This window comes from Astatotilapia calliptera, chromosome 18 (assembly GCF_900246225.1).
Source record: "Astatotilapia calliptera chromosome 18, fAstCal1.2, whole genome shotgun sequence".
Classification (NCBI taxonomy): domain Eukaryota; kingdom Metazoa; phylum Chordata; class Actinopteri; order Cichliformes; family Cichlidae; genus Astatotilapia; species Astatotilapia calliptera.
The window spans coordinates 10,962,628-10,988,683 of NC_039319.1; the positions used below are offsets into that span (position 1 = coordinate 10,962,628).

The 26,056-nt window shown below is 38.5% G+C and overlaps 1 protein-coding gene across 1 annotated transcript in view; it reads right to left on the reverse strand.

Moving 5' to 3' along the window:
* col11a1b (collagen, type XI, alpha 1b) overlaps positions 1–26,056 on the reverse strand; it is a 79,999-nt gene that overhangs the window by 28,517 nt on the left and 25,426 nt on the right. The window contains exons 8-40 of the mRNA XM_026148756.1: positions 25,520–25,822; positions 24,335–24,400; positions 23,470–23,511; positions 23,047–23,109; positions 20,649–20,723; positions 20,190–20,273; positions 18,098–18,154; positions 17,590–17,643; positions 17,453–17,506; positions 17,028–17,081; positions 16,868–16,921; positions 16,096–16,149; positions 15,945–15,989; positions 15,154–15,207; positions 15,019–15,063; positions 13,980–14,033; positions 12,863–12,907; positions 12,619–12,672; positions 12,479–12,523; positions 11,788–11,841; positions 11,648–11,692; positions 10,682–10,735; positions 10,475–10,582; positions 9,494–9,547; positions 7,232–7,285; positions 6,142–6,186; positions 5,816–5,869; positions 5,366–5,410; positions 4,936–4,989; positions 4,746–4,799; positions 3,900–3,953; positions 3,530–3,637; positions 2,891–2,980 (exon numbers count right to left, since the gene is read on the reverse strand). Of these exons, the coding sequence (XP_026004541.1) occupies positions 2,891–2,980; positions 3,530–3,637; positions 3,900–3,953; positions 4,746–4,799; positions 4,936–4,989; positions 5,366–5,410; positions 5,816–5,869; positions 6,142–6,186; positions 7,232–7,285; positions 9,494–9,547; positions 10,475–10,582; positions 10,682–10,735; positions 11,648–11,692; positions 11,788–11,841; positions 12,479–12,523; positions 12,619–12,672; positions 12,863–12,907; positions 13,980–14,033; positions 15,019–15,063; positions 15,154–15,207; positions 15,945–15,989; positions 16,096–16,149; positions 16,868–16,921; positions 17,028–17,081; positions 17,453–17,506; positions 17,590–17,643; positions 18,098–18,154; positions 20,190–20,273; positions 20,649–20,723; positions 23,047–23,109; positions 23,470–23,511; positions 24,335–24,400; positions 25,520–25,822 (2,175 nt within the window). The remainder of the gene's footprint in view (positions 1–2,890; positions 2,981–3,529; positions 3,638–3,899; positions 3,954–4,745; positions 4,800–4,935; positions 4,990–5,365; positions 5,411–5,815; positions 5,870–6,141; positions 6,187–7,231; positions 7,286–9,493; positions 9,548–10,474; positions 10,583–10,681; positions 10,736–11,647; positions 11,693–11,787; positions 11,842–12,478; positions 12,524–12,618; positions 12,673–12,862; positions 12,908–13,979; positions 14,034–15,018; positions 15,064–15,153; positions 15,208–15,944; positions 15,990–16,095; positions 16,150–16,867; positions 16,922–17,027; positions 17,082–17,452; positions 17,507–17,589; positions 17,644–18,097; positions 18,155–20,189; positions 20,274–20,648; positions 20,724–23,046; positions 23,110–23,469; positions 23,512–24,334; positions 24,401–25,519; positions 25,823–26,056) is intronic.

Consider the following 26,056-nt stretch of genomic DNA (forward strand, 5'->3'; position numbering starts at 1 on the left):
GTCACTATGCCTTTCTTTAAGACTGAGCGATGTGATGAAGAGTGTGTGTGTGTGTCTCTATGCCCATAAAAAAAGAAAAATAAACTGTGTGTGCTCAGTGGCAATATGTATATTTGTATGTGTGTGCGTGTGTGTGGTGTGTGTCTGTCTATACTTACTCTGCAAAAGGAAAAAGATTTAAACTCTTTTTCTCAAACTGATCTTTCTGAGTTAATTTCAGTCATTTCAAAGAGGTCCTACCAATAACGAATGTTTCAGTCTTAAAAATGATCAACCTATCTCTAATGTACCAGAGGCCTTCAAGCTGGCAATACTTAAACCGTTACTTAAACAGCTATCGCTTCACCCAGCTGTCTTAGGTAATTATAGGCCAGTCTCCAACCTTCCTTTTATCTCAAAAATTCTTGAAAAACTAGCTGTAAAACAGTATGTGAAGGTTACATATGATCTTTTTATGGCCTCCTACAGTGGACACATCTCAGTGCTTGTCCTGCTAGACCTCAGTGCACCATTCAGCATTGTTGACCATAACATTTTAGAGCATTAGAGCATCCTGTAGGTATTAAAGGTACTGCACTGCAGTGGTTTGAATCATATCTATCTAATAGGCTCCAATTTATTCATATAAATGGAGAGTCCTCTTTACACGCTGAGGTTAATTTTGGAGTTCCACAGGGTTATGTGCTAGAACCAATTGTGTTTACATTTAACATGCTTCTCTTAGGCATCAGAAGGTATAGCATAATTTTTCCCTACTATGCAGGTGACACACAACTTTATCTTCCTATTAAGCCAGATAACACACACCAATTAGGTAAACTTGGAATTTCTTACAGACATAAAGACCTGGATTACCTCTAATTTTATGTTTCTAAATTCAGATAAAATTGAGGTTATTGTACTCTGTCCAAAAAGTCTTACAAATATGGCATCTAACCAGATGCTTACTCTGGATGGCATTATCTTTGAATCTTGTAACATTGTGAGGAACTTTGGAGTCGTTTTTGATAAGAATATGTCCTTCAATGTGCATATTAAATAAATATGTAGGATTGCTTTTTTCCATATTGTACAATATTGAGAAATGATATGTCATGTCTCAGAATGACGCTGAAAAACTAGTTCATGCATTTATTACTTCTAGGCTGGACTGCTGTAATTCATTATTATTAGGATGTCCTAAAAAAAAAAAAAACTTCCTGAAAAGCCTTGAGTTTATCTGTGGCAGGAGTACTGACAGGGACTAGAAAGAGAGAGCATATTTCTCCTATATTGGCTTCCCTTAACTGGCTCCCTATTAAATCCAGAATCAAATTTAAAATCCTGCTCCTCAAATAAAAGGTTTTGAATAATCAGGCCCCATTTTATCTTAATGACTTTATAGTACCGCATCACCCCATTAGAGCACTACACTTTCAGACTGCAGTCTTACTTGGGGTTCCTAGAGTATTTAAAAGTATAATGGGAGGCAAAGCTTTCAGCTTTCAGGCCCCTCTTCTGTGAAACCAGCTTCCATTTAGGATTCAAGAGACAGACACCCTCTCTATTTTTAATATTAGGCTTCAAACTTTCCTTTTTGATAAATCATATAGTTAGCGTTGGATCAGGTAACCCTGAATCCTTCCTTATGTGCTCTAATAGGTGTAGGTTGCTGGGGGATTCCCATGATGCACTGGGTGTTTCTTCTTCAGTCACCTTTTTGACTCACTATGCATTTATACACCTCTCTGCATTTAATTATTAGTTATTATTAATCTCTGGCTCTCTTCCACAGCATGCCTTTCTCCTGTCTTCCTCCCCTCACTTCCAACCAGTCGCGGATGATGCCGCCCCTCCCTGAGCCTGGTTCTTCCGGAGGTTTCTTCCTGTTAAAAGGGAGTTTTTTCTTCCCACTGATGCTTACTAATAGGGGGTCATATGATTGCTGGGGTTTTCTCTGTTTTCTGTGTATTATTGTAGGATCTTTACCTTACAATATAAAGTGCCTTGAGGCAACTGTTGATGTGGTTTAACACTATATAAATAAAACTGAACTGAATTGAAGATTTATGCTTTTATTTTCACTAATACAAGAAGTGCACATATCCATGTGTGTCTGTTTCTGTGTGTGGATGAAATCACTTTGACAGAGTGGGAGGTTGTGTGAGTTTTTTTTTTTTTTTTTCACACAGTATATGTGTACTCTCGTTATAAAAGGAAAGCCATTCCTTAGCACACATGGGACAAACATAACGGCTGCAATAAGTCTGAGCAGTGCTGTCATGCACTCTCTTAATGGTCAGCCTTGAAATGAGCTTCAACCACAGTTCCTCAAGTTGATCCTCAGTCAGCATCCTCCCTGACCTTGAACTTTTTCTCACTCACACCCACTCTTATTGAGAATTAATTCAGGTTATGCAGAAGGCTAGAGTGCATGAGATGCAGTCAGTAAGTTGTGGGTTTGAATCAGAATCAAAGGGATCTGACTCATTCTTCGATAGAAAACTAAACACGAATTCCTTATAAGCTCCACTAGTGCAATTCTAAATGAGGAAATTCATGCCTACGACATGCAGCATAGTGCTGATTAGAGGGACATTCTTTATGTCATAGCCACATTGGAAAAAAACAAAACATATTTTTAAAATTGCTGACACCAGTAATGATAAAATATATCAATCTGTGTATTACTGAATCCTCTCAGTTCTATGAAAGCCCATTCTGTAACGTTCAGTCAGGTCCACTGCCAAGTGTGACATTTGGTTTAACAGCAGGTTGTTAGCCTGGTAATTGGAGTTTGGAGCTAAATTCAGCTGGGTGGATGCTCAGGATGTGGGATGGCACAGTTTCATGTGGACATGTTAAGTATGTTTGCGTTAATGTATTAATCTGTGGGAGGTCTCTGTGTTACCATGGCCCCTGGAAGACCTCTTGCACCTTGGAAACCTCTCAGGCCAGCAGGTCCTGGCTTGCCGCTAGGACCCTGAAGACCTGGATCACCCTACAGAGGGAAAGAGAATAAGTCAGTTAACTGACATTGGGTAATCATGAAAGGCAGAGTTCCTTTATGTGAAAACAAAGAACAGCTCAATCTGTGAGAATGACAGAAAAAAAAAGATTGATCTCGTGATAACAGCTAAAATTATACGTAATTATGCGGGAACAATAGCAAGTGATTAAAATGTAATGGCAAAAAAAGAAAATGTAGGCCAGTAAACATAGAGCTATCCAAAGAATAATTAAGACTAGCACAGACTGGATATTGAACAACCCCCCCACCCCAAAAAAAGAAACATGTGGTTGTTAAATAGTTTTATCAGTGTATTTCAGTTTACCTACACACTATTATACCAATATATGTCGGTTACAAAGCTGTTAAACTGGGGTGAAAAAAGCATGTTAAGAACAAAAATGAATTCTGTAAGTTGCTAAAAGAACAATAATTTTAAATAACACTAAAGTAGACAGATGCACTGTTTAACAAGGCTTTCTGTATAATCAAAGAAGTTTTGACCTATATTTATTTGAATTTGAATGCATGGTCATTTACCTTTCCACCCTCTTTTCCAGCAGCTCCAGGTAGACCTTGTTCACCAGGTGGACCAGGAGAGCCAGGGTGTCCTCGCTCTCCACTTGGTCCTGTCTCTCCAGTTGGTCCCTTTCAAGGACAAACACAACACATTAAGGTTAATCAACTATAAAATGTATGTAAAATATAATTCCTATAATTCCAGGGTCTTCATAGTAACTCCAAATTGATGATCAGCAACACCATCTAATGCATTCTAATTACTATTTTTAGGATAAGCTATTATTACTGATATATACCTAGATTTCTGTAATCCATAACTCCTAAACTAGAGACACAGAATATATGTGCACAACAGAGGAGGTAATGATGACATTCGCTGAATATCTACCTGTGGTCCAACCACTCCTCCAGGCCCCGGAGGTCCAGTCTTCCCTTGGAAGCCCTGAGGAAGATGTCAGAGATATCAAAGATATTACTGGACAAATTTTAATATTTGATTTACTGACATCTTTGTGTTGTACAATAGGTAAACATTAGGTCATAAAGAAAGTCAGTTTTAACTACACTACACTGTAATGTATAGTTAAGCTGACAAAATATTTCTCACACCCTAAATCTGGCACCTGCAGGTATAAGCAAGTTAAATCTTGACTTTTTCAAACCTTTTTAATACCACTGTAAAAGTGCTTGCATAGTAATACTTAAAGTACTATTCAGTGAAGGCTAAAAAAAACACACATAGACAGTCACTTGCTTTTTCAGTATGAAGTGCCTGTAAAACCTGTGCAGTAAACAAGATCCAAGTTTGGTTGTTCTTTCTTCAGAAGCAGAAGAAGTCCTTATGCATACAAAATGTAATGCTTAAAAATATCAGAGGTGCTGACTCTCATAATACAGCAAATTATGGAGATGTAAACACAAAACCAATTAGACAACATAGGACTGTATACCACTAAAGAAGCAAGAAAAGATAATGAGTGGCATTACAGATGCTGCACTTAATCAGCTCGTTGTCATGCCAATATCCTATTTCTGCTACTCCTAGCGATGTTACTTGTTTACCTTTTGTAAAAAAACATTTAAAAAAGTATTCATTAAAAGTAAAAAGACCCCAATCTTTACTTCAACATCATTGAAATACACTAACTGTAGCTATTTGAGAGGCTGAAAGACGCAATACGTGACTTCACAACATCACAACACAAGGTGTTAATGTACAAAACTACCCACTAACCGTTTCTCCCCGCTGTCCAGGATGACCAGGTAGCCCGTCTTTCCCTGGTGGGCCCTGGAGTTGAACAGGTGGATAGTTCATAAGAATCAAGATATCAGGTGTGTATTAATATTTGAAAAGCTTGCATGAAAAGCATCAACATGGTTGTGGATGGTGCCAGCTCACTGACAGCTTGACAGCAGCTACTTACATTAGGTCCTTTGGGTCCAGGGAAACCGACAGGTCCCTGTGGTCCTTGAGGTCCCTGAAATGAAAAGAAAATAAATCAAGCAGTCAGAATAGCGAATGACAACCACAACATGTAAATGGAATATAATTAGATTCACACTGAGAAACCTAGCTGTTTCACTGTTGCTGTTAAGAAATAAATAGCACTGCCTCGTTCATTATGAATTTGCTGGCTTTTTGTGACACAAATTAAGTTACACAAATAAGTATAAGGTTGCTCATTTAAAATTAACTAGCCGAAGGATTTAAAATCTAAGCGCTTCACTGAAATTACAAAAAGTTACAATTTACTCTGAGTTCAAGTTTAAGTTCAATCCACCTGATATACTTTTGGTGTCACAGAGTCTGTGTGCAAAACAAGAGTGGCTGATCAAACAAAATCTAATACTAACCCGCTCCCCTGGCAGGCCGGGAGGTCCATCATTGCCTGAGTTGCCCTGAGGAGATAGACAGGGTACAGAGCAATTTTGTGAACTTCATCAACACAAGTAGTGTGAAATATGAATCAAATTCATGCAAATCATTGATACTGAGGTTACACATCAAGTCAAGGTGTGCATGCATGCACATTTATTTACCAAAGGGGAACTATGTTTTATAATGTTGATACACTATAATTTTATATTTAGGTAGCTCTATATTTATGTAAGACTTTCAACAGACACACAGATACAGTATTATGTATAATAACTTATGTATAATACGTGAGCACAGTAACATGTATTTCACATAGCAGCTGTACCAAACTACTGATTTTAATCATGCCCCATTCAAAAACATAAACATAAAGAGATATTTTATATCAGGCAAACTGCCATTAAAAACCTGAAATGGGCACTTACCTTAGCACCCGGCTTTCCTGTTGGTCCTCTAGCACCACGGCCACCGCGTGGACCCTAAATTCATTAAATATATTTACAGAAATAATAAGTTCAGTTTTAGAAAGCGTAAAACAATAAGAAGCAAATCCTAAGAATAATTTTATTTAAGGGCAATTGCCATCCCTGCCCCTCTCTAAAATTCTCTACCTACTGCATATCTTTTTCAGAAAACAAAAAACACATAAACCCCATAGACAGCCCTTTAAAGGATGAGATTTTCATTTAAACACAATACATCATTTATGTGGAGAGCTCAGGCTGAGCTGGCAGACAGATGAATTGCCTACCGTTGGGCCACGTTGCCCTCTAGGGCCAGATTTGCCAGCAATTCCCTGAAAACAGAAAAACAAAAGTTTTGATTTAGGACAAAAACCATGCATCACCTAATTTAATACTTCTTAATATCCTGTTTGGGAAGTTTTAGCTGAGCCATCATCAGACAGAAGCAACTGTTCCAGGAGTTTGAGTCAGGGAAACAGCACTTTAGGACAAAAATAAATAAACAAATTGATGCTGTAAGTGGTTACCCATAGACACTCGACAGTTTGAACTAGCTGTCGGTTCTAGCATGCTGGGGCCGAGCATGTCTGCTTCTCAATGTCTGTACGAGCGCAGTTTCTCTTGTCAATAATAACCAGCTTCATTCTGAAACCCTCACTCTCATCCCTTTGGCTCAAACACTCACTAGTTTCATTCACACAGCTGAATATAGTTGTCAGTCCTCCATGAAGACCTACAGTACATCTTTACAGCAGTCTTCTGGGTACGGCCTTTGTAGCGCGACAGAGTTAGTGTTGAAAGCCTGCACTGAGCCTTGACCTCAAAGACATTCCAACAGCTTTGTTATAAAATAGGATGACAGTCCTCACTGATCCTGTGGCTAAAAGAAAGTAAATTGCTATAAGAGTCAAAATCAGACCCTTTGGTAGGCTAGGTTCAGTTATTGTGCAAATGTACTGTTTATAAGGTTGGGGAAACCTGCAGTCACCTGAGACTGAAGAAGTCAGTTGGATGGCCAGATGTCCAGATGAACAGAATAAACATTTTGGGATTCACTCACCTGGATGATTGAGCATGCATCAAGTCAATATCAGAAGGCTCTTACAGCAGCAGATTGATTGTTTTGGAAGCCGATGGTCATGTACATATTTTTGTACAAATTTCAGAGTTAATTTGAATGTATTGGAATCAAGTTGGGATTTTTTTAACACACACAGTAGAGTAGGCAGATCTATTTATTTGTTTTCTACCATATCCAGGCTAGCAGTGTCAAAGTTTAATCGTATGTGTGTCCTTTTAAGATGTAAGATGCCCCTTGATCACTAGGAAAGCTGAGTGACTCTGTATGCATGTATTTAATTTTTTTTTTTTCCTCACCCTTGTTCCTTTCTCGCCGTTTGCCCCAGGGAATCCAGGAAAGCCATTGGAGCCCTGCAGGGCAAGTAGAGAAAAAAAGTCAGAGAGAAGGATTGAGTGAGCAAAAGGAGAAATACATTCACATATTCGAGAGCATAAAATAACACTCTGCCCTGTAACAATGTCAGTGAGACTATAGAAGAAGTAGCAGCAGTCCTTTTGCACTTTACTGAACAGGGCTAATTAATAAGAAACTGTACAGTCCTTCCACATAAAAGACTAACTTGCCAGCCGATTCATATCAGTGGGTGTGCAGTTTATAGTTTGTCATCCCCTTAGAAAAATGAACACCTTCTTTTTAAGGCATCAAAAGAACCCGGTCACTTTGACACTTTCTGACACACAGACAGACAGACAAAGGTGTTGTTAGGTTGTTAGCAAAGTGTCTGGTGAGGAGGAAGATAAAACTGGCAGTGTGAGTAAATAAAGACAAAGAAAACGGAAACGGTGGATTCTCTTTGTTACCCATCAGCAATTTAGTTAGTGGACTTTTGCAGGCTGTGCTGTCTGATAATGAGAATGGTGCCAGTCAAACAAATACTAGGAGTGTAATCACTGTTGGATGAATTAACAGGAGTACCAAGCAGCTTACCAATATAGCTTCCCTTCATGCAGAATTAGGCAGCATAATTATACGTTCAACCAATTTAAGTTAAACATTTCTCTGACCCAGCTGTGCTCCAAGGTCACGGGCATGTATGGGTGTGTTGAGTTTAAAACGCTCTCTGATGCACAGTATGATGCACTATAGTGCTCATTATTGCACACATGCATATGTATACAAGGAATAATTCTGTGCAGTATGGGCAAGGGCGCCACAACAGGGCAGCGTGGGCAGAAACGCAAGAAGTAAACAGCTCAACATTGTGGAGACAGCAGGAAAGGGACATCTATGCTGCTTAATTTGTTTTTCACAGAGGTGCAGTTATGGTAAACTGAAAGGAGAGCTGGTACTGGACAAGCACGACTTGCACCATGGAGATAAGACTACTGAAGCTCTTGCAAATGGCATCCAGAATTAACAGTGTGGGAAAGCTGTTAACAGAGAGTGATGGGGTGCAGCAGCCAAAAACACAGCCATTGGAGGGATTCATGCACAGGCTGATTGAGGGGGATAAAGGCTGTTAATGGGCCAAGACTTTGACCCTGAACATACTCCTGAGGACGATTTGACATTTTATAACACTGTTGATACTTTGCAATGGAAACATGGGACGAGCAGGTTCTGTCTCATACAGCACATGATCTATTTTGGGAACAGAATTTACTTTTTGGGAACTATGGAAGTCCAAAAAGGACGGTTGGGTTCCAGACAAATATATATTAAAAAATTATTTAAAAATATTTAGTCTATGTATTTGAAAAGTCAGGATGTCTTTATTATCCTTTGAGGACTATATTTGTTGGTTTTGCTATGATTACTAGCACTGAATAACCTTTACTGTACTCTGTCTATTACACAATTGTAAAATGTCAAATCTTGAAAAGCTCCATTCTAGTTAGCATAGACAGTAAATGATTTAAAAAAGTAAATACAAATTACCGAAATATACAGTTTAGAAATTTCAAATGTATTTTGTAGCTTACTCAATTTCAGGAATATCCACAGCTCACATTTTGCTGACATTAACAGAGCAGTTCCTAAATGGATGCTCTAAGACAAGTTGTATCTGACCCATCGTATCAGTGCGAGGGTGTCAGTGCTGACAGCAGCAGAGAGGAACCAGCTGCAGCAGCACATTGTGATAGTGATGCCGTGGCACAATGGTCAGCTGTTGGAGTATTCCTGGATTTTAAGGAGGGCGGACAGCTGATGACTACAGCAGGTGATCGTGCCAGTTACGGCTTCTAAAAGAGGCCTGGAGAGTGTACAGTAGGTGTCTGTTTGGATTTGTGTTTATGAATGTGTGAGTCATCAGGTTTTTGAAAGGCACGTGGTAAGAGGTTTAGATATGGGTCAGTGCTGATCAGCCAACAAAATGTTGTGAAGTCATAGAGAAAATCAATATAGATTTCTGTACATTCATATATGTAAACACATGGAGTCTGTGCACAGATACACACATACAAACAGCTTGATACTGAAGCTGAATAGTGAGTAAACACAGTGACAGTCATGCTGTGTTGTCAACCATCTACACTGCCCTTGACCAAGACACTGAACACCAAAAGCTGGAAATTATCTTCAGTATTGGATAAAAAGGGAAAATCTATGTCACACACCTTTGGCCCTTGTCTTCCAGGGTAACCAGGCAATCCAGGAACTCCAAGTTTTCCCTAAAAAAAAGAAGAAAAAACAACATAAAGGGAATCAATTGACATTTACAAACACTGGCAGTCAGACCTGTAAACTTCATTGAAATTCACAGAAGCATTGTAAAATATAAAATTTTATTTCTGGCATGTGAAGGTTTTCAATCCCACATTTATGAAACTGACATGATCCATGCAGAGGCTTTTCTGCTAATTGTGAATTCACTTTGGTCCAATCTGGTCATCTCGGATGGCGTATGGTCATTAAGATTTACACAGAATCTGATGCAACTATCCCACATGCTTTTAAAAAAAATGTTTAACCTGATTTTTGTTTCTAAGAAAAATGAGAGCCACATATGAGGATATTTGTTTCAAATTTCAATATAACAGTAGCAGTATAATGTCCTCGTAAGTGGATATCAGGCCCTTGAGTATTTTGGTCTAAATAACAGAAAATGTGATGTCCACATATGTGGACGCCAGGTCCTAGGAGGTAAAGATAACTTTTTAATATTTACAGATAAGCTCTTGATCAAGTTTATTACTGTATTTTTCATTAGAATATGGCTAGTATGAAAGAGTGCCCACCTACTTTAGGATACACAACTGTGATGTAAATCTTGTTATAGTTATAGTGTTATTTACTTGTTATGTCAATAAGAGTGTGTTAGACTAAAGTATGACGTAAGAAAGATGACAGCTCCATGAAGAAAGTTCATGGATAGGACTGTTCTAGTGCTGAAGACAGGTGGCTGCAAAGTAATAAAGTCTGAAGACTGGATAATAAAGTATTTATGTAATATGTGTTATAATGAAAAGTTATAAAATTGCACTCGCACAACTTTATCTTACACAGTTATAGATGAACTTCAACTTCAGCACAACAAAAAACATTAAACAGGAATCTGAGATTTTATATTTTAGTTCCTGTAGGTATTGGCTCCTTACCTTCTCTCCAGCTGACCCCATAGGGCCAGACTCCCCAGTCGGTCCTGACTTTCCCTTAGGACCCTCAGGGCCATCCTCTCCTCTGAGCCCTAGTACGCCATTTTCACCCTAAAGACAGCCAAAACAAAAGTAAAAAATGTTTTTTAATTGTCCTGTCAGACTCTGTAACTGCAAACCTCAGCTGTCATTTTGGAGATGATGGTTTACCTTGTCACCTTTGAGCCCCATGTCACCTTTAAATCCTGGAAATCCATCTTCTCCCTAAAGACAAAAGACGCCAAGCACTCATGTTTAAAACTAAGAGTTTAAGATACAAAATTGATCAAATATAATATATCATATGACAGCTAAGCTATGTTAGCTATAAGTAGCTAAGATATGTATAGTGGAAAAAAAACCCACTTAGCTGTATTGTTATTTAAGTGACAAAATCACAGTGACAGTTTACCACAAAAGGCTTTGTGTATGAAAGTTACATGTTGAAGAGTGTCAGGACTCTATAAGAAAGATTTATAGTGACATCTAGTGGTCGTTTAAATGAAGCATTGACACAGGGAGTTTTGAAGTTATTTTGCTGACACCTGGTGGTTCAACTTGAGAAAGCAGTTTTCAATATTTTGTCGTTTTTATTCTTTGCTTCCGCTACTGATGTCAGTATTCAGAGATATCACGATGCATGAAACCACTAAACCAAATACTAATAAATCACAACTAAGTCAAATCGTAACTTTGCATGGGTAAGAAGAGCTATGCCACTGGATTTTATTAAGGCAGAAGCATGAAAGTAGATGATTTTCTAAGAACATGCTATGAATTTTAAAGTGATGGGAAAATGGGATTTAATAATCTGACAAAAGACCCTAAAACTTACACAGAGCGAGCAATGGGATAAGTTCAACCAATGCAATCTCAGGAAAGAATGGAAACAGATCCATCTGCACTGAGACCGCTCTACAAAGCAGCCTCATTCTAGTTTAATGTTCCACACTCCATTACAGCTCAGTGGCACGAGGGTTTAACTGCCAGTGTGATGGGCCTTTAAGAGTTTTTCCACTTGCTGGATTCGAAGAAAGCCTCATTTGGGAAGAAATTACTACTCTGATGGGTCTATTTTCAAAAGAATGACATCTGTCAACAAGGGTGGGTAAAAAAAGAGGCTGGAGCAGTGTTTACCTTTTCTCCTTTGTCACCTTTAAGGCCTCTAATTCCCTCAGCGCCCTGAAAAAAGTGAAAAAAAAAAAAAGAAGTTTAGGGAAAACTTTAGGGAAACTTTTCATGGCAGAGTGGTATTGTATGTCTGCAATGGCACATACTTTCACACCGCGAGGCCCAGGGTAGCCGATAGATCCCATAGGACCTGGATGACCCTAACGATTTAAAGAAATAAAACAGGAAAAAATGAGAAAATTCTGTAACTCTGTAGATATTTAGGTTAATAAATAAAAGCTAACAATGCTAATTTGACAGGATAGGAAAGAAAAGACATTTCACAAGTTAAACTGCAAATTGCATATAATAGCACAATTTCAATATTAACACTGATAATACCGTATTATTAACATATTACACTATTATTAATACTTATAAAGAATAGTAATACTGTATCTTTTATTCAGTCTTTTATTCAGTTTTTATCATGCTATCTAAAATGAGAGTATTTAGTGTTTAAAAATCCATGAAATAATACTGTAAAACCTCTTTACTCACTCAATAAAAACTCTGAGTATGTTAATGCCAGCTTACTGTGGTTTGTAACACAGAACAAAGTGACTAATCACAAGCCACTATGTGTGGGTCTGGTATTTTCAGAGGCAATTTACGTGATAGCATCTGAATTGCCTGCCTACATTTAACCTTGAGGCGCACTATGCAGATTAAACTGCATCTGACAAGACTGCCAGACCTCCCTTCCTTTGTTGTGCTACTTTTGATACATTTTAGGAACAGCTGTAATGAGACACTTCTCTGTAACACTAAATTAGCACCAACTTGCATCATACTTACAGCTGCTCCTTTCTCGCCTGGAGGACCCTCTTTTCCTGGGTGACCCTACGGAAGGATGTTTAGAGATTTTCAACAGTTGGTCTTTAGGATTTTGTCAAGATGACAGAAAAAATGAAAAAGTAATCAGATGTGTTACTCACAGGAGGGCCATCGGCACCAGCTAGGCCATGCAGACCTTGCTTCCCTTGAGGTCCCTACAAAGAGAAAGGAAACAGATAGAAAGAGAAGCAGATAGAGGGGGAGATACAGACACACAGATAGCTACTTTTAGAGAGGAGAGTAAGGCCTATAGCTCAGCAGTATGTCTGCAAAATCACTTAAGAGGTCCTGACTGAAACATTTGCAGTTGTGGGGGAGGACTAAGAGGGAACTGGCTTTACTTACTTTTTCACCAGGAGGCCCGATTGGACCTTGAGGACCAATGAGACCCTGAAAGGTAATGCAGATCATATTTAAGAAGGCTTAAATGATGTGGGAAAAGAAGTGATTCATTTTGAATAAAAACAAACACCTGATATGTCCATTTGGGGAAACATATACCCTATTTTATGGTGTGCTATGCGTCACTTGCTTGGTTGTAACAGATTTTCTTTTTTCCCTTTCATTATTCCAATCATTTTACCTTTTCCAACAAGTTCAGACCTATTTATTCAGCTCTATAAATGGTTTATTATTTTCTGCAGTGATTTTAAAGCCACACTTCTTGGAGACTTCTTGACAATTCAACCAGCAAAGAATAAAATGTTAATAGCAGTTTTTCTTAGAAGCAAGCTGTGTTATTTTTCAAGGGGCCAATGCTTTCACTGGAAGGCATCAGTTTGACTTTAGCCAGGTATTAACTAAAAAGAAAGAGTTATTTATTCAACCTGTATACCATCAGGACAGGTTCCTACTAATACTTTCCAAGAGAATGACGTCATCCTGTTCAGGCTGCAAGTGTCAGCAGGACTGCAAATCTTACCTGGCAATGGCCATTTAGCCCTGGATAAAATACCGAGAGCACTGTTTTGTATTAAATATGACTCAATAATGGAATATTTTTCACCAACTGGACATTGTAATTAGGTTAAGTTCTGTCAAATGAGTACAACATGTCCAATCTTAACTGGACACAAGAGATGCTCTTTTTTGTGGAAATAACAAAACAGTGTTATTGGAAATCTTTCACTCTTCCTCAGTGTGAGTTTTCTGTCAGAATTACAGCAGCTAAAGAAATGAACGTCATAGAGGGAGAAGCGAGAGGAAGGAAAAGAAAAAAACACATCTATGGACTTTTGATTGAAAAAGCAGAGGTGCAACTGATCATTTGAGGTCATCGGGTTCCCTGCTGCACAGTGGATATGGCAGAGAGAGGATAGAGCATTAAAAGGAAGGGAGCAAAAGGAGGATGAGAGAGAGAAAAGGAGACAGTTGGAGAAGCAGTCAGAGAGACTGACTGATCAGTAAAGTTTTAAATAAAGAGACAGATACAGAAAACAAGAAAGCAAAGAAAAAAACTTACATTTGGACCAGGCATACCCTGTTGCCCAGGAGGCCCTGCCTCTCCTTGTGGACCCTGCATTTAAGAAAGAAAACAAAAATGAAGTTGCAAATATCTCCAGTGATCGCAATGAATGCATTTTTTTCCCAACTGTATGCTTTGTTACGCACGACTATCAATGGAAGAATAACTAGTCCAGGGGAAATTGGATACTTCATACTGAAAACAGTCAAACAACAATCTGATTCACTCAAAGTACGAAATGGAGAAAGTGATGAGGTATAAAACTAATCGGAATGGTGATGAGTTGTTTGGCATTTCTGTTGGGATTCAGTATGTCACAACGCAAATACATAAAAAACAAAAGAAGAGACCCATGTGAAATCTACTCCAGCTGTTACAACAAACAAAATAAAGAGGCTCTATTCACAGTGTTCCAGGTTCCCTGACAGTGCATTTAAATAGATTCACCCACTGTTCTTATGTTCCTCCGGTAAAAGGTGCTCTAAAAACCCCCATATGGTGGAGAATTTTGTGTGTGCCATAATTGTTTAGAAACCCTCCTGGAAGTCCTATCGTAGTGGTAATTTTAGGTTTCTTGTTTTTTGGAATGTTGAGCTCAACACCAACTTTAAGACGTTAATGAGAAACACACTGAATGCCTATTGTTCTATACTCCTCTTCAGCTGGTTGTTTCTTTGCCTTGCTGACTCAGTGACCACAGACAGTATGTGGGCTTGTTTCACTGTCTTGACCATTGATCTGCAAACCTCACTCACACATCCCACTGAGACCCTACAGGAAGATAAATCCATGATGGGACCATTGACATACAGACTTTTCCATTTAAACCCTTGAGTGCGCAGAAAGTACGGCAGAAACTCTGAGGAGCATGATTTAACTATTATCTGATGACTAAAAGGGCCTGATTCCTGTTAGAGTAAACAGGGGTTAAAAGCCAATGACATGTTATACAGCAGAAAAAGAAAAAAAACCTCAAACTGCTTAGTTGGTTCTGTACATATTCATTGATCTTTAATATGAAGAAAACATTTCTTACCATATTTCCTTTAGGACCAGGTTGCCCATCAAGACCAGGAAGACCCTAAAGAGATCAGTTTTTGATGTTGTTTAAGAAGAAATAGGACACGATAAACAGTTTGGAGATTAAGTGATGAGGATTTACTATACTTACACGCTGTCCTGCGGGGCCAGAAGACCCTCTGGGGCCAAGCAAACCTCTAGGACCCTGTATTTTAAGACAAATATAAACTGAAGAAAACTGTATAAACTAATGCATAAACACAAAGTTCTTATACTGATTGTTTATTTGTTTGCTTTTGCATTTCCAGTGTATCTGTGCAGATTAAATGCCTAAATTATGGCATCAATGTTCTATGACTTCCCATACATGTGAAATGCTGACCTCATGTGGTCATCTATAAAAACTACTGCACAGAATACGCATGAGAGCAATTTCTCATGTCAAAAGCCTAAAATTATACACTTAGAATGAGCGCACTTAGTCTTTCATCTATTGACAGTGGATGATGAAATTCTGCACAACTGGCCCTTTAAAAAGATTGTGCTATTTTTGGGTATACCAGGGAGCAAACTATTTCTATTGCAACTCTATGCTCCATTTGAAGAGCACTGGGCAGAATATGTCAGTTTCTGGAAAGTAATGACTGAAAAACACATTCATGGTTTTATTTTCTGATCTGTTATGTAAAGCCTTTCTGCCATGGCAAGGTCGAGAATACAATGGTAATGGTCCTTCCCAGAGAGGAATGTCATTATAGCTGGAGTAAAGAGAGGATTGCAGAGCTATAGGTTTATATCAGTTAAACAAGAAAAGAAAAGAAGAAAGTTGATGAATGAGACCTGTGTTAGTATGAAAATTGAGCACATGGTTATATTTTCAGCAAATTCTGATGTTTGACATGGTGGTTTAATCTTGTTTTGACAGCTAATAAATGCACTTACCATCTCTCCGGCCACACCTCTCTGTCCAACCTGGCCATCTTCACCCTTTTGTCAGAAAAGAAAATAGTAGATTATTAACAGATGTTATGTAATTTTGAAGAAAAATGTCAACATGACTAGCTAGATTTTGAATAAAGTGCCAGAGTCTTACTCTTGGGCCATCTTCTCCTGGGGGTCCTGGAGGACCTGTCGAGCCCTGGTCTCCCTGGGGAAAACAATCACAGAAGAGAGATATCAAAAAACATTAGGATGTTAGGGTCAAGAAAGAATCTCTGTAACTAAGAAAAAAAAAAAGAAACAATCCTTTAATTAAAAAGGCGTAACACGAGCCAAAAATTGAGAAAACACAGAAAATGCTGTTAAAAAAAAAAATCAGCAACAAAGCTGCCTTTAATCTACAGTAAGCACGGTTACCACAACTGGCATGGACCTATATGGTTTGCACTATTTATATACTGTTAAGGGATTGGCCTTGTAATTACTTAGTATAGGATAAGACATGAAACCCTGTCTAGAAATACCTCTCTGTGATCTTTGTCCTTTCTTTCTGGGCTCTCCATATAGCCCATGTTACACAAACACTAAAATCAGCAGTCTTCATCTACCACCAGGACCGGTTAAACTCAGCCCAAGTGGTTTTTGAGTTAACCCCATCTTTCATAACTGGGTCAAACGCCCTAATGAGTTCCACTGGTTCAGAAGTTATGTCTGTCAGCACTGGGGTGCACATGACTTGGATGGAGTGGCCGTTAAATGACAAATCAGCACCGATGCGTCGTTCAAGGGCAATAAGTGTTTGGGCCTAAAGATGACTTTGGGACTCTGGGATTTTTATTTTTGGAGTCAGATATAAGTCTTCTGTGATGTCTGTCCTCTGACTTTATGCATTTAACAAGAGACAGATTTGCTCCTTTGATACTTACTCTATGTCCCTTCTCTCCGGGAAGACCAGGGAGACCATCAAAACCTCGATCGCCCTGAAAAGGCACGGCAAGAATTGGTAAGGCGTATCAATCAGTATGACAGGTATCACTTTAAAGACACAGCGAAGCCCAAACAATGCTTCAAACGTAGCCAGTTTACCTTGCCTCCCGCTTCTCCTGGCATTCCTCGTGCACCGTCAGCTCCATTTCGACCCTGGAGAACATGCAGATATCACGTAAAGTTCTACAGAAATCTTATTCGAAAAATATTCAGTTACTGCAGATATTTGCTGAAAATAAACAAAGTGATGATGCTTTAAATTTTTTAACTACTTCATGCTTAAATAAACACAACTTTGAGTTTAAACAGACAATTATTGGGTGCAGCTGAATTATTTGAAATGGAGCCATGCCTGAAACGAAACAGACTTTTCTCTCTGGAAACTGTATGTGCTGTTCATATTTTATTAAATATGAGGAATTTAAACATATTCTTCTATTATAATGCAACATTGTTCTGGAGAAGATTAACCATTAAAAACTTGACAGTATAGAGACCTAAGACCTTAGGGAAAGTACTCTTACCCTTTTTCCTGATTTTCCTGGTGGACCAGTTGGGCCTTGTAGACCTCTGGGTCCCTATGGAAAAGATATATAAATATTTCAATCAAGCAATAACAAAATTAAAGAAAAGATAATATAACAAAGCATTTTCATCCTACCTGTGGCCCAGTATCACCACTGTCACCTTTAAGTCCAGGAGCACCAGGTCCACCCTATTTAGAATGAAAAATAAAAAATACAGATACAAAAACACACACCAAGATTGTTTTAGTGAATGAACACATCTTCAGTGATGCCAGACATTTTGTCATTTCATTATTTCACTGGGAAATCAGTATAATCCCGGTTGGAATGGAAACTAATGTGGATGTAAACACACAAAATGTAACATCTGGATGACAGCACTGGTCGTTTCCAAGACACAACCAAGACATAAAAAAAAAAATCACAAGCAAGTCATTTGCAATCATTTAAAATGGATAAAGATCGATGAAATTAAATCAAAACTGGTGGTAGTGTGTGGGTATGAGTGAGTCGATACATTATTGGCGAGTGTGGAAGGAAGCAATAAAGGATTTAAGGAGAATGGTAGACAATAAGAAGTTCAAATTATTGACTGTATTTCTCAAGCTTAAAATGTGCAAATGTGTGTTAAACAGCACTTACCACAGGCCCAGATCTTCCTGCCATGCCCACTGGCCCTGGAGGACCTCTCATTGTCAGCTGTGGATCAGACAGAAGCAACCTATAAACAGCTTGTCACCAACTGCAGAGGCACTCTTGCATCCACATTTGTCTATTTATCTATCTAGAAGAGCTTGAAGTGCTTTGTTTCAAATATTTATATTGAATCGGCTTTGCATGCAAAAAAAAATACCTGTACTAAAGCGTGAATTTATCTTGGCACCATAACAGTTCTGCAACTATTAAAGAAAACGCTAATAAGAACTCTTTCTTTTAGCCTCTGTCGAACATGGAACCTTACAGAGTGCAAACTTTACTTTGTTCTTGTTCACGGTTTGCCACTCGGCTCATGGTTGACCACAGCATTGTACTGCCAAAAATGATGTCTGGAGTTTATTTGCAGTGTGACTACTGAATGAAATAAATTGCTAATTTAAAGAATGCTAGCTATACTAGTATGCTATACCAAGACTGAATCATGAAATTTGTTAACTTATGTGTATTTTCAGGAAAACAACTAAATACAGAAGCACTGAAGAGCACTTCACCTTTAACCTTCTCAAGGCAGACGTTGCCGATTTGCAACAGTTAACTCATTCACTGCCATTGACGTCTATAGCCGTCAATTGCAGTGAATGAGTCAATGGGTTTAACTCATTCACTGCCAATGGCTGGCAGTGAATGAGTTAAAAACGAACAACCTGATTACCCCACATACATATTTTATGAGTTTTTTTTTTACTCAGAAGTACCACTGCAGGACTTGGTTGTGCATTAGCAACAAAAAACTTAATTTGAGCCTGAGAGGGTTAAGAATCGGCCCTGAATAATTAAAATTTGTGAAAATAATTCACGCTCAGAACATTCTGGGCCTTTTTGTTTATTTCCTCCATCAGACCAAACCTTTGGCATAATAGACAAATATAGAAAGGTGACAAGTGCTTTCTAGACATTACTAAACTCCAGTGTTGGTAGCCCTCCAACTCCACAGAATGTGTTAATATATAGTATTTGTGCAATACTTAATGAACTCCATGTGTTCAACCTGTTTTTCAACAGTGTTATGGTTGTCTGGATCCCTGAGTGGGTGTGAACATCTGTGCTGGATTTATATACTACCAAACATGACACAGGTCCATATCTTGGAGTTCAGGATTTATGAATAATGATTCCTTCTGGTATTTTTTACTATAATTTCTGTTATTTAATGGTCATTTTCATGGTCTACATGACGTTACTGTATCAGTTCTATGTAACCTACTTCTGTCATCCTTGAAAACGTACCGTTTGCCACAACAGTCAGTGCCCTTCCAGTTGACCCATACATACACCTATAAGCTACTTCGTTCACAATATCAACCAATCAAGGTGTGATTGGAGTGCAGACTTTCACATTTAACAAAATTATTGGACTAACTGTTTAGCTATTACAGCCATTTTTATACATAGTGCCCTATTTTCAGATGCTCAAAAATAACTAAACATAATAAAATTATTATAAATACAAGGATTGTTTTTAATTGTTGAATGAAAATCCTTCATTCAAGTCCAAACTCTAGAATCAGTGAAGCAAGTCAGTAAAGTCTAGACGGCACGGAGATCACTAAATACTTCACCCTTGAGATACTCTGCAACTCTGCTAGGTCTTCACTGCAGCTGCTCCTTGTTTATGGGTCTTTCTGCCTCCAATTCTCTTTTTAGTAACAACGAATGATGCTCTATTGTGCTGAGATCAGGTGACTGACTTAGTAAATGAAAAATATTTCATTTCTTTGCTTAGAGAAACTCTTGGACTGCTTTTGCAGGATACGTTGGGTCATATGTGGTGTGCAGAGGCTTTAGCCCTGTACATTTCAGTATTCATCTTACTACTTCTATCAGCAGTGACATCATCAAAAATCACTACTAGCCAAGAAGCAGTGGCAGCCGCGGCAAAGTTTGCTATAACTTTGTCTCCATCATGTTGGCTAGATGGTGCAGTATGTCACAGATCATAAGCTTTTCCTTTCCTTCTAAATATTTTTTTCAAGTTAATTTTAGTAACTCTGGGCTCATATTTACCAATGATACTCACCCTAGCCTGAGACAGAATGGCTTGAGCCTGAGCTTCCTGGGCTGTAATCACAGGTCCTTTGTGTGCTTCACCACCTGCGCGGAACTGTTAGCCACAAAAGGAAGAAAGCAACATGATTAAAAACAAACTGACTTATGTTGTTTTTACAGTGTGACACGTCCAATGGTCATCCCCGGTGAGTGTGTTCAAATCTGCACTGTGTTCTGGTAAAGCGTCTTACACACACCACAGTCAAATATCTGTCACCTAGCCTTTATGGCCTCAGTCACTGGTTCTACTCCATTGCACTGGCTGACATTTACAAGGTAGGTGATTTGTAACCCAAAGAAAATAAGGCTGCAATCCTTTGGCCTACTGTTGATGCAATGAGGTAAACTTACTAAATGTAGCAAGTTCACAGGCTAGTGCCTGAGATGAAAGGAGTGCAATATGACCAGCTCTGAAAGCAGGAAGACTTACTGGAAGCATCAGAATCGTCCCTGGAGGCCCAGGAACACCATCTGAACCAGGAATACCAGGACGCCCAGGAGAGCCCTGGAGAACCACACGAGAGAGGAGAAATCAACAATCAAGCTAAAGTAACAGAATACCAATTAACTGCAAAACTGTAATTCAAAAGATTTTAATATACAGGAGTCCAGTTAACTAACACCCCCCAAATTATTGAATTCAAATCAGCCAGTGCTTCAGTTAACTTGTAAGCAAGCATGTAACATTGTTATGAATAATTAATATGTGGTTAAGATAAGATATGCAGTACTTTACTTATCCCAAAGTTAATCCCATATCCTGAAGGGGCTGAAGCAAAGTCCAAATAATAATAATAAGAGAAAACTCCTAATAAATAACATCTGCAATAATTACAAGGCAGAAACTAAAGAAATCTCTGTTCACAGTAAACCCCTGTTTATCTCCAACAATCACTTCAAAGCCAAAGTCTTCTTTCTGTATTGTTGTTCTTTATTCTGAAAACAAAAATTGACTAATCCTACTAAGATTAATTCAACCACAACTAAAGTATTTATTTATTATTATCACTGACTTTACCAAGACTAAATATCCACAGTCGTGGCCTTGAGAGGAATAAGGCTCATTAAATTAGAGGGATTTAAAATTTCTTCATTGAATGAAAAATGGAGAGTGTTTTGCTAATTTTAAAGTTCACCCCAAGAGAGAAAGAATATTTGTGGCCAACGGGTAGAATCTGAGGAAATACATAATTTGAAAGGGATAGATTCTTTTAATGCCATTGGCCAAACTGACATTGTTAATTTAAGACTGAGTTTGGTCAGCCTTTAGCTCCATCTCTTTCATATCCACATACTGTCTGCTTCAGCTTAGGCACCAACATGCACACTTCAGCTTTGCATTGTAATACTCCTACCTTGCTATATTCAGATGCCACCGACAAGCATGGAAAGTTATGGTGTAAGCTTGCAAAATCACTACTATTGTCACTACAAATTTGATTAAGATTTGTCAGCATCTGTGCCAAATTTTTCTGTATTGTAAACACAATATGTAAAAAAAAAATATCGGCATAAAAGATAACAGTATGAACAGAAGTGTCAATTTTTTACATATTTTTGATGAAAGAAAAACAAAACAAAGAAATAATCTAAAATAAGATCAAGCCTAAATAGTATCTCCTGCTTCTCAGGAAACCAGCATCGACTTTGCAGTCTAGTCATGCACGACAATCTCAGACTACTTAAATTGATGCCATGTGTTCCCCGTGCTCTGATCTGCATTTTCTCAGTTCCTGTGAATATGCTTCATCCATTACCATTATTGTAAGCATAGTGGCCTCTAGTGTTAATGAAAGTCCTATATGGCTGGGAAAATGTTTCAGTGGAAATTAGGGAGGTGGATCATGAAAAAAATGAGCAGATCAAACGCTGAGTGCAGGCAGATCCTACGCAACGGAAAACCACCAGACTTAAGAAACAAGTCACTTTTAATGCCCCTGTCAATCTTAAGCAAGACCGTTTCTCATGGGGTTGTTAAGGGAGGGGGACAGGACTTCTGGACTAACAAAATATTTTTGATCACTGTTAGTCAATGGAACAAAAGGCCTTTTTGTACTGGCCATACTGACGGAGGCGTGTTGGTGTATTTTTATGTTGACAATTATATGGTTAATCTCTAGTGAGAGAGTAGATGTGCTAAAAGGCAGATGAAAGGGGGGCTGCAGAGCATTCATCACATTTGGAAAAATGCAAGCTGAGCTCCAGCTTTCTGGAGGGGACAGACACTTATTATGTTGCAGCCAATCAATCAAATAAATGAGCCACATGGCTGAGAAAAGAAATGTTTGGGGATAATTTATGCTTCTACATATTTTACAGCCAATTCCTTGCATTTCTCACCAATCCTTAAGCATACCAGGCCTACTTCTCAGAACCTTTCTTTGTTGCTATATTGACAGTTTATGGGCATCTCATTTCCCTGCACCACTCCTCACTAATCCCTCCTACTGCCGCAGTAGCAAGCTGTGTCCAATGGTATTATTCATTCCATGGCACTGAAACTATGCTCCACAGCTTTCCAGTAGAGAAGAACAGAGAAGGATAACAAACACAGGGACATTTTTTATTGTACTGAACCCAATTATCCCGCATGAAGAATTAATGGCTATCTAGAGCTTAGATTACCATATTTTCACAATGTAACATAAATAAAGTAATAAATTTAAATATTTTTATAACAACGTCTCTGTAAATAACTAGTCAAAGGTGCAGATATGTTATCTTTAATTTAACAACAAGTGTATTTTAAGGTTTTATAACAAGGAGAAAACAAAAGCTTTTCAAATACATCTTTAATTAGTTGTACAATTATTGCAACCTTCACTCACCCTCTGACCAGGGTCTCCTGGTGGACCTGGGGAACCTTGCAATCCTGGGTTACCAGTAACACCCTGAAACCAGACGTGGATACACTTAGCATTTTATCCAAGCTACTGCTAACCAGCATTCCCACCACAGTCAGTCTATCCAACGCTTTATATGTATAAGCCAACAAAGACAGAAGCAAAGACACTGGTTTGAAAGACATAAGCCTCAAAATGAAACAGCCTCATACCCCCTTCCTCCCCTTGCATTTCACAGACACAGACATACACACATTCATGCACAAGTACACATTCTGACAGTCTCTCCCAGCTCAAGCTTCACTGGCGATCAGGACTGACGCTCTTTCCATAAAGACATTTTTTCCTTCTTTAGCTGTTCTCCATCTGTGGAAGCCAGACAGGAGTGTGGGAGAACGTGATACTCACTGCTGGGCCAGGGGCTCCTGGGGGTCCTTCTACAAGCATCCCCTGAAAAAGGAAAAAGTGGATGCAGTAGCATTATAGGGCATCCTGTAAGTTGTTGCCCACAGGCAATGGAGAGTGAAGCAAAAAATAGGAGACATGCTTGTTTGATGTTGAGGATCTTACTCATAGCTAAATGACCAGTGCTCTAGTTATCTGATACTTCTAAATGTGTGTGTGTGGTCAAAATACTTGAATGGGAGCCTGTGGTGGTACAAACAGTATGGGAAGAGAGATGTTAACTACTGCTGCTATTTTGGACACTGTTTAGCCTGTTTAAACTGTATAGGTTGAGGGACTTCTTTATGTGACTGTGGTTGTATATACAGCCTATATGTAAATCTCTCCAGAAGGCAAGCTACCCATGGCTGCCACTGCCCTAAGTAAAATCAAACAGCTAAAGTTACTTTGCACTGAAGTAAATTAAGGCACAGACAAGAGTAAATCAAGTCTGAAAGATGTTTGTGATCTGATGAAATTCCTCTAAAACAATTAAAAAAATATGCAAAATAATTTGATTGTGACATATAAATCACTGCGTGCAAGTAACATAGTGAATAGATATGAAAGTAGGCTGAGAATAATTATGAAAATGTGCTACTTGTCTGAAAAATATGTTGGTTAGAATAACAAAGAAAATATAGTGTACCAGACACAGACCAGTGTAGAGTATTAGAGTATTAGGATCTCTACAATTAAATTATTCTTAGCAATATGTTTGTTTCTTAAATATTTTACTCAGTTAGTATGTACCTATTTATTTAACTTGAACCTTTAATGGAAAGGTTTATTCTCAATAAGAGAAAGATGAGAAAGACTTTTCACTTACGGGCTCTATGACAGCAGGTTCGCCCTTCTCTCCTTTTTCTCCCAGGTACCTTTGACCTCCATGCACCTAAAGACATAGGACATACCAGGTGAATTTCTTTACAAAATAGAAACAAAAGCTTGACTTTTTGTTTCTAAAGACAGACCATCAGTGGTTTAAAGAACAAAAATGCAAATTGTGATATCAATGAACAGCAGATGTCTTGCCTGAAGCCTCCTATACTTAAAATAGTGACAAAATTGCCCATAAAAAGTAAAACTTTACCAAAATGATGACTAGTGTCCTGCATATTTTTTCAAGGCAAAAAAAGGTGTTTTTTTCTACTGGAAAAAAAATATCAAATGTCATTTTGCAAAAAGCTATAATTTAGGATATGGTCTGACTACTACTTATTAGTTATCCCAAAAGCCAGGAACTGCCCAAAAAGACCCTACTGAGCATGAATGTAGAGGTCGTTAACTGACACTATCCATACAATGACTTAACATGAGAAGAATTCACAAAGAAACAACCACAGTGTTTCCAAAACCCACAAGATTGTACAGTTCAACCTAAAGAGGAAACCAGTACTTAATGAGAAAGTCATAGAGAAAGGCTGAGACTGTGCAGTGGAAAGCAAAAACTGAGCAGTTAAGACTGAACCTAAGGAGACAGATCCCAAGCCAAGATCCAGACAGAGCCTGTGTCACTTCCTGATACTGAGAATCCTGAGGCAAAGTACAGGGCTGGAAACAAGTAACAATAGACACTAGGTCAGCAATTTCTGTCTGGCTTTATAGTTTGATCTAGACGGATTTAATGAAGAAAAGACATATTTGTAGATTTTGACTGACTACACAGTATGATCTAAAATCAAAATTGGTGTGACAACTAGTGTAAAGCATCTTTGGTAAACATTCAAGGTCACTGAGTTCAAGAGGTCATAGAAGGTCAACATCTGCTTATGTGTAAAAGACAAGGTGTGTGTTTGTGCTCTACTTGTGTATTTAAGTTTTGTCCCTGAGTAGGCAGAACGATCCAAGCTAACATTAGAAACAACAAACACAAAGGGCACCGAGAATACTCCATCAAACAAATGCTATCAACATGTTCTCCATCCTTCCACATTCCTGAACACCACCTCTACCCCCTCCATGCCCGACCCCCATCCCTCTCAGCATGACTCCTAAGCAGTCCAGCACTTACACTGCTCTCTTTGATATCTGTTTCAGCTGGAGCACCAGGGCCAACATGTTCCTCATGTGGTACAGATGTAGGCTTGGCGTTGTAGTCGAATTCATCATAGCTTTCATAATTATATTGCTTCTCTGTAAACTCTTTGTCGCCATATGCATTCAGGTCGTATTCCTTAAACTCATACACGTCAGTCCCTGGATCCACCTTCTCCTGGGTGTCCACTGGGGCAGCAGTTTCCACACCAGTAGTGGGATCTACCCCGACCTGTTCCACACCAGTGATGTAATCATCCACTATTTCCTCTACGTACGCCTGGGATCATTCAAGGCAATGCAAACAGAAGGAACAACAAGGTTTGGTTAGTGAAATGAAACCATGGGACCAATGACAATTATTCATGTGTTTTACAAAGTCAAAACAGTAATAAGCACTCTGTTTGAGCAAAAGTACTATATGGCAACTAATTTTCTAGTTAGTTCTACACACATGTCTAATTTGGTACAGCTAAATGTACAAATCCACATGTGTATTGTTAGTAAGCAATGT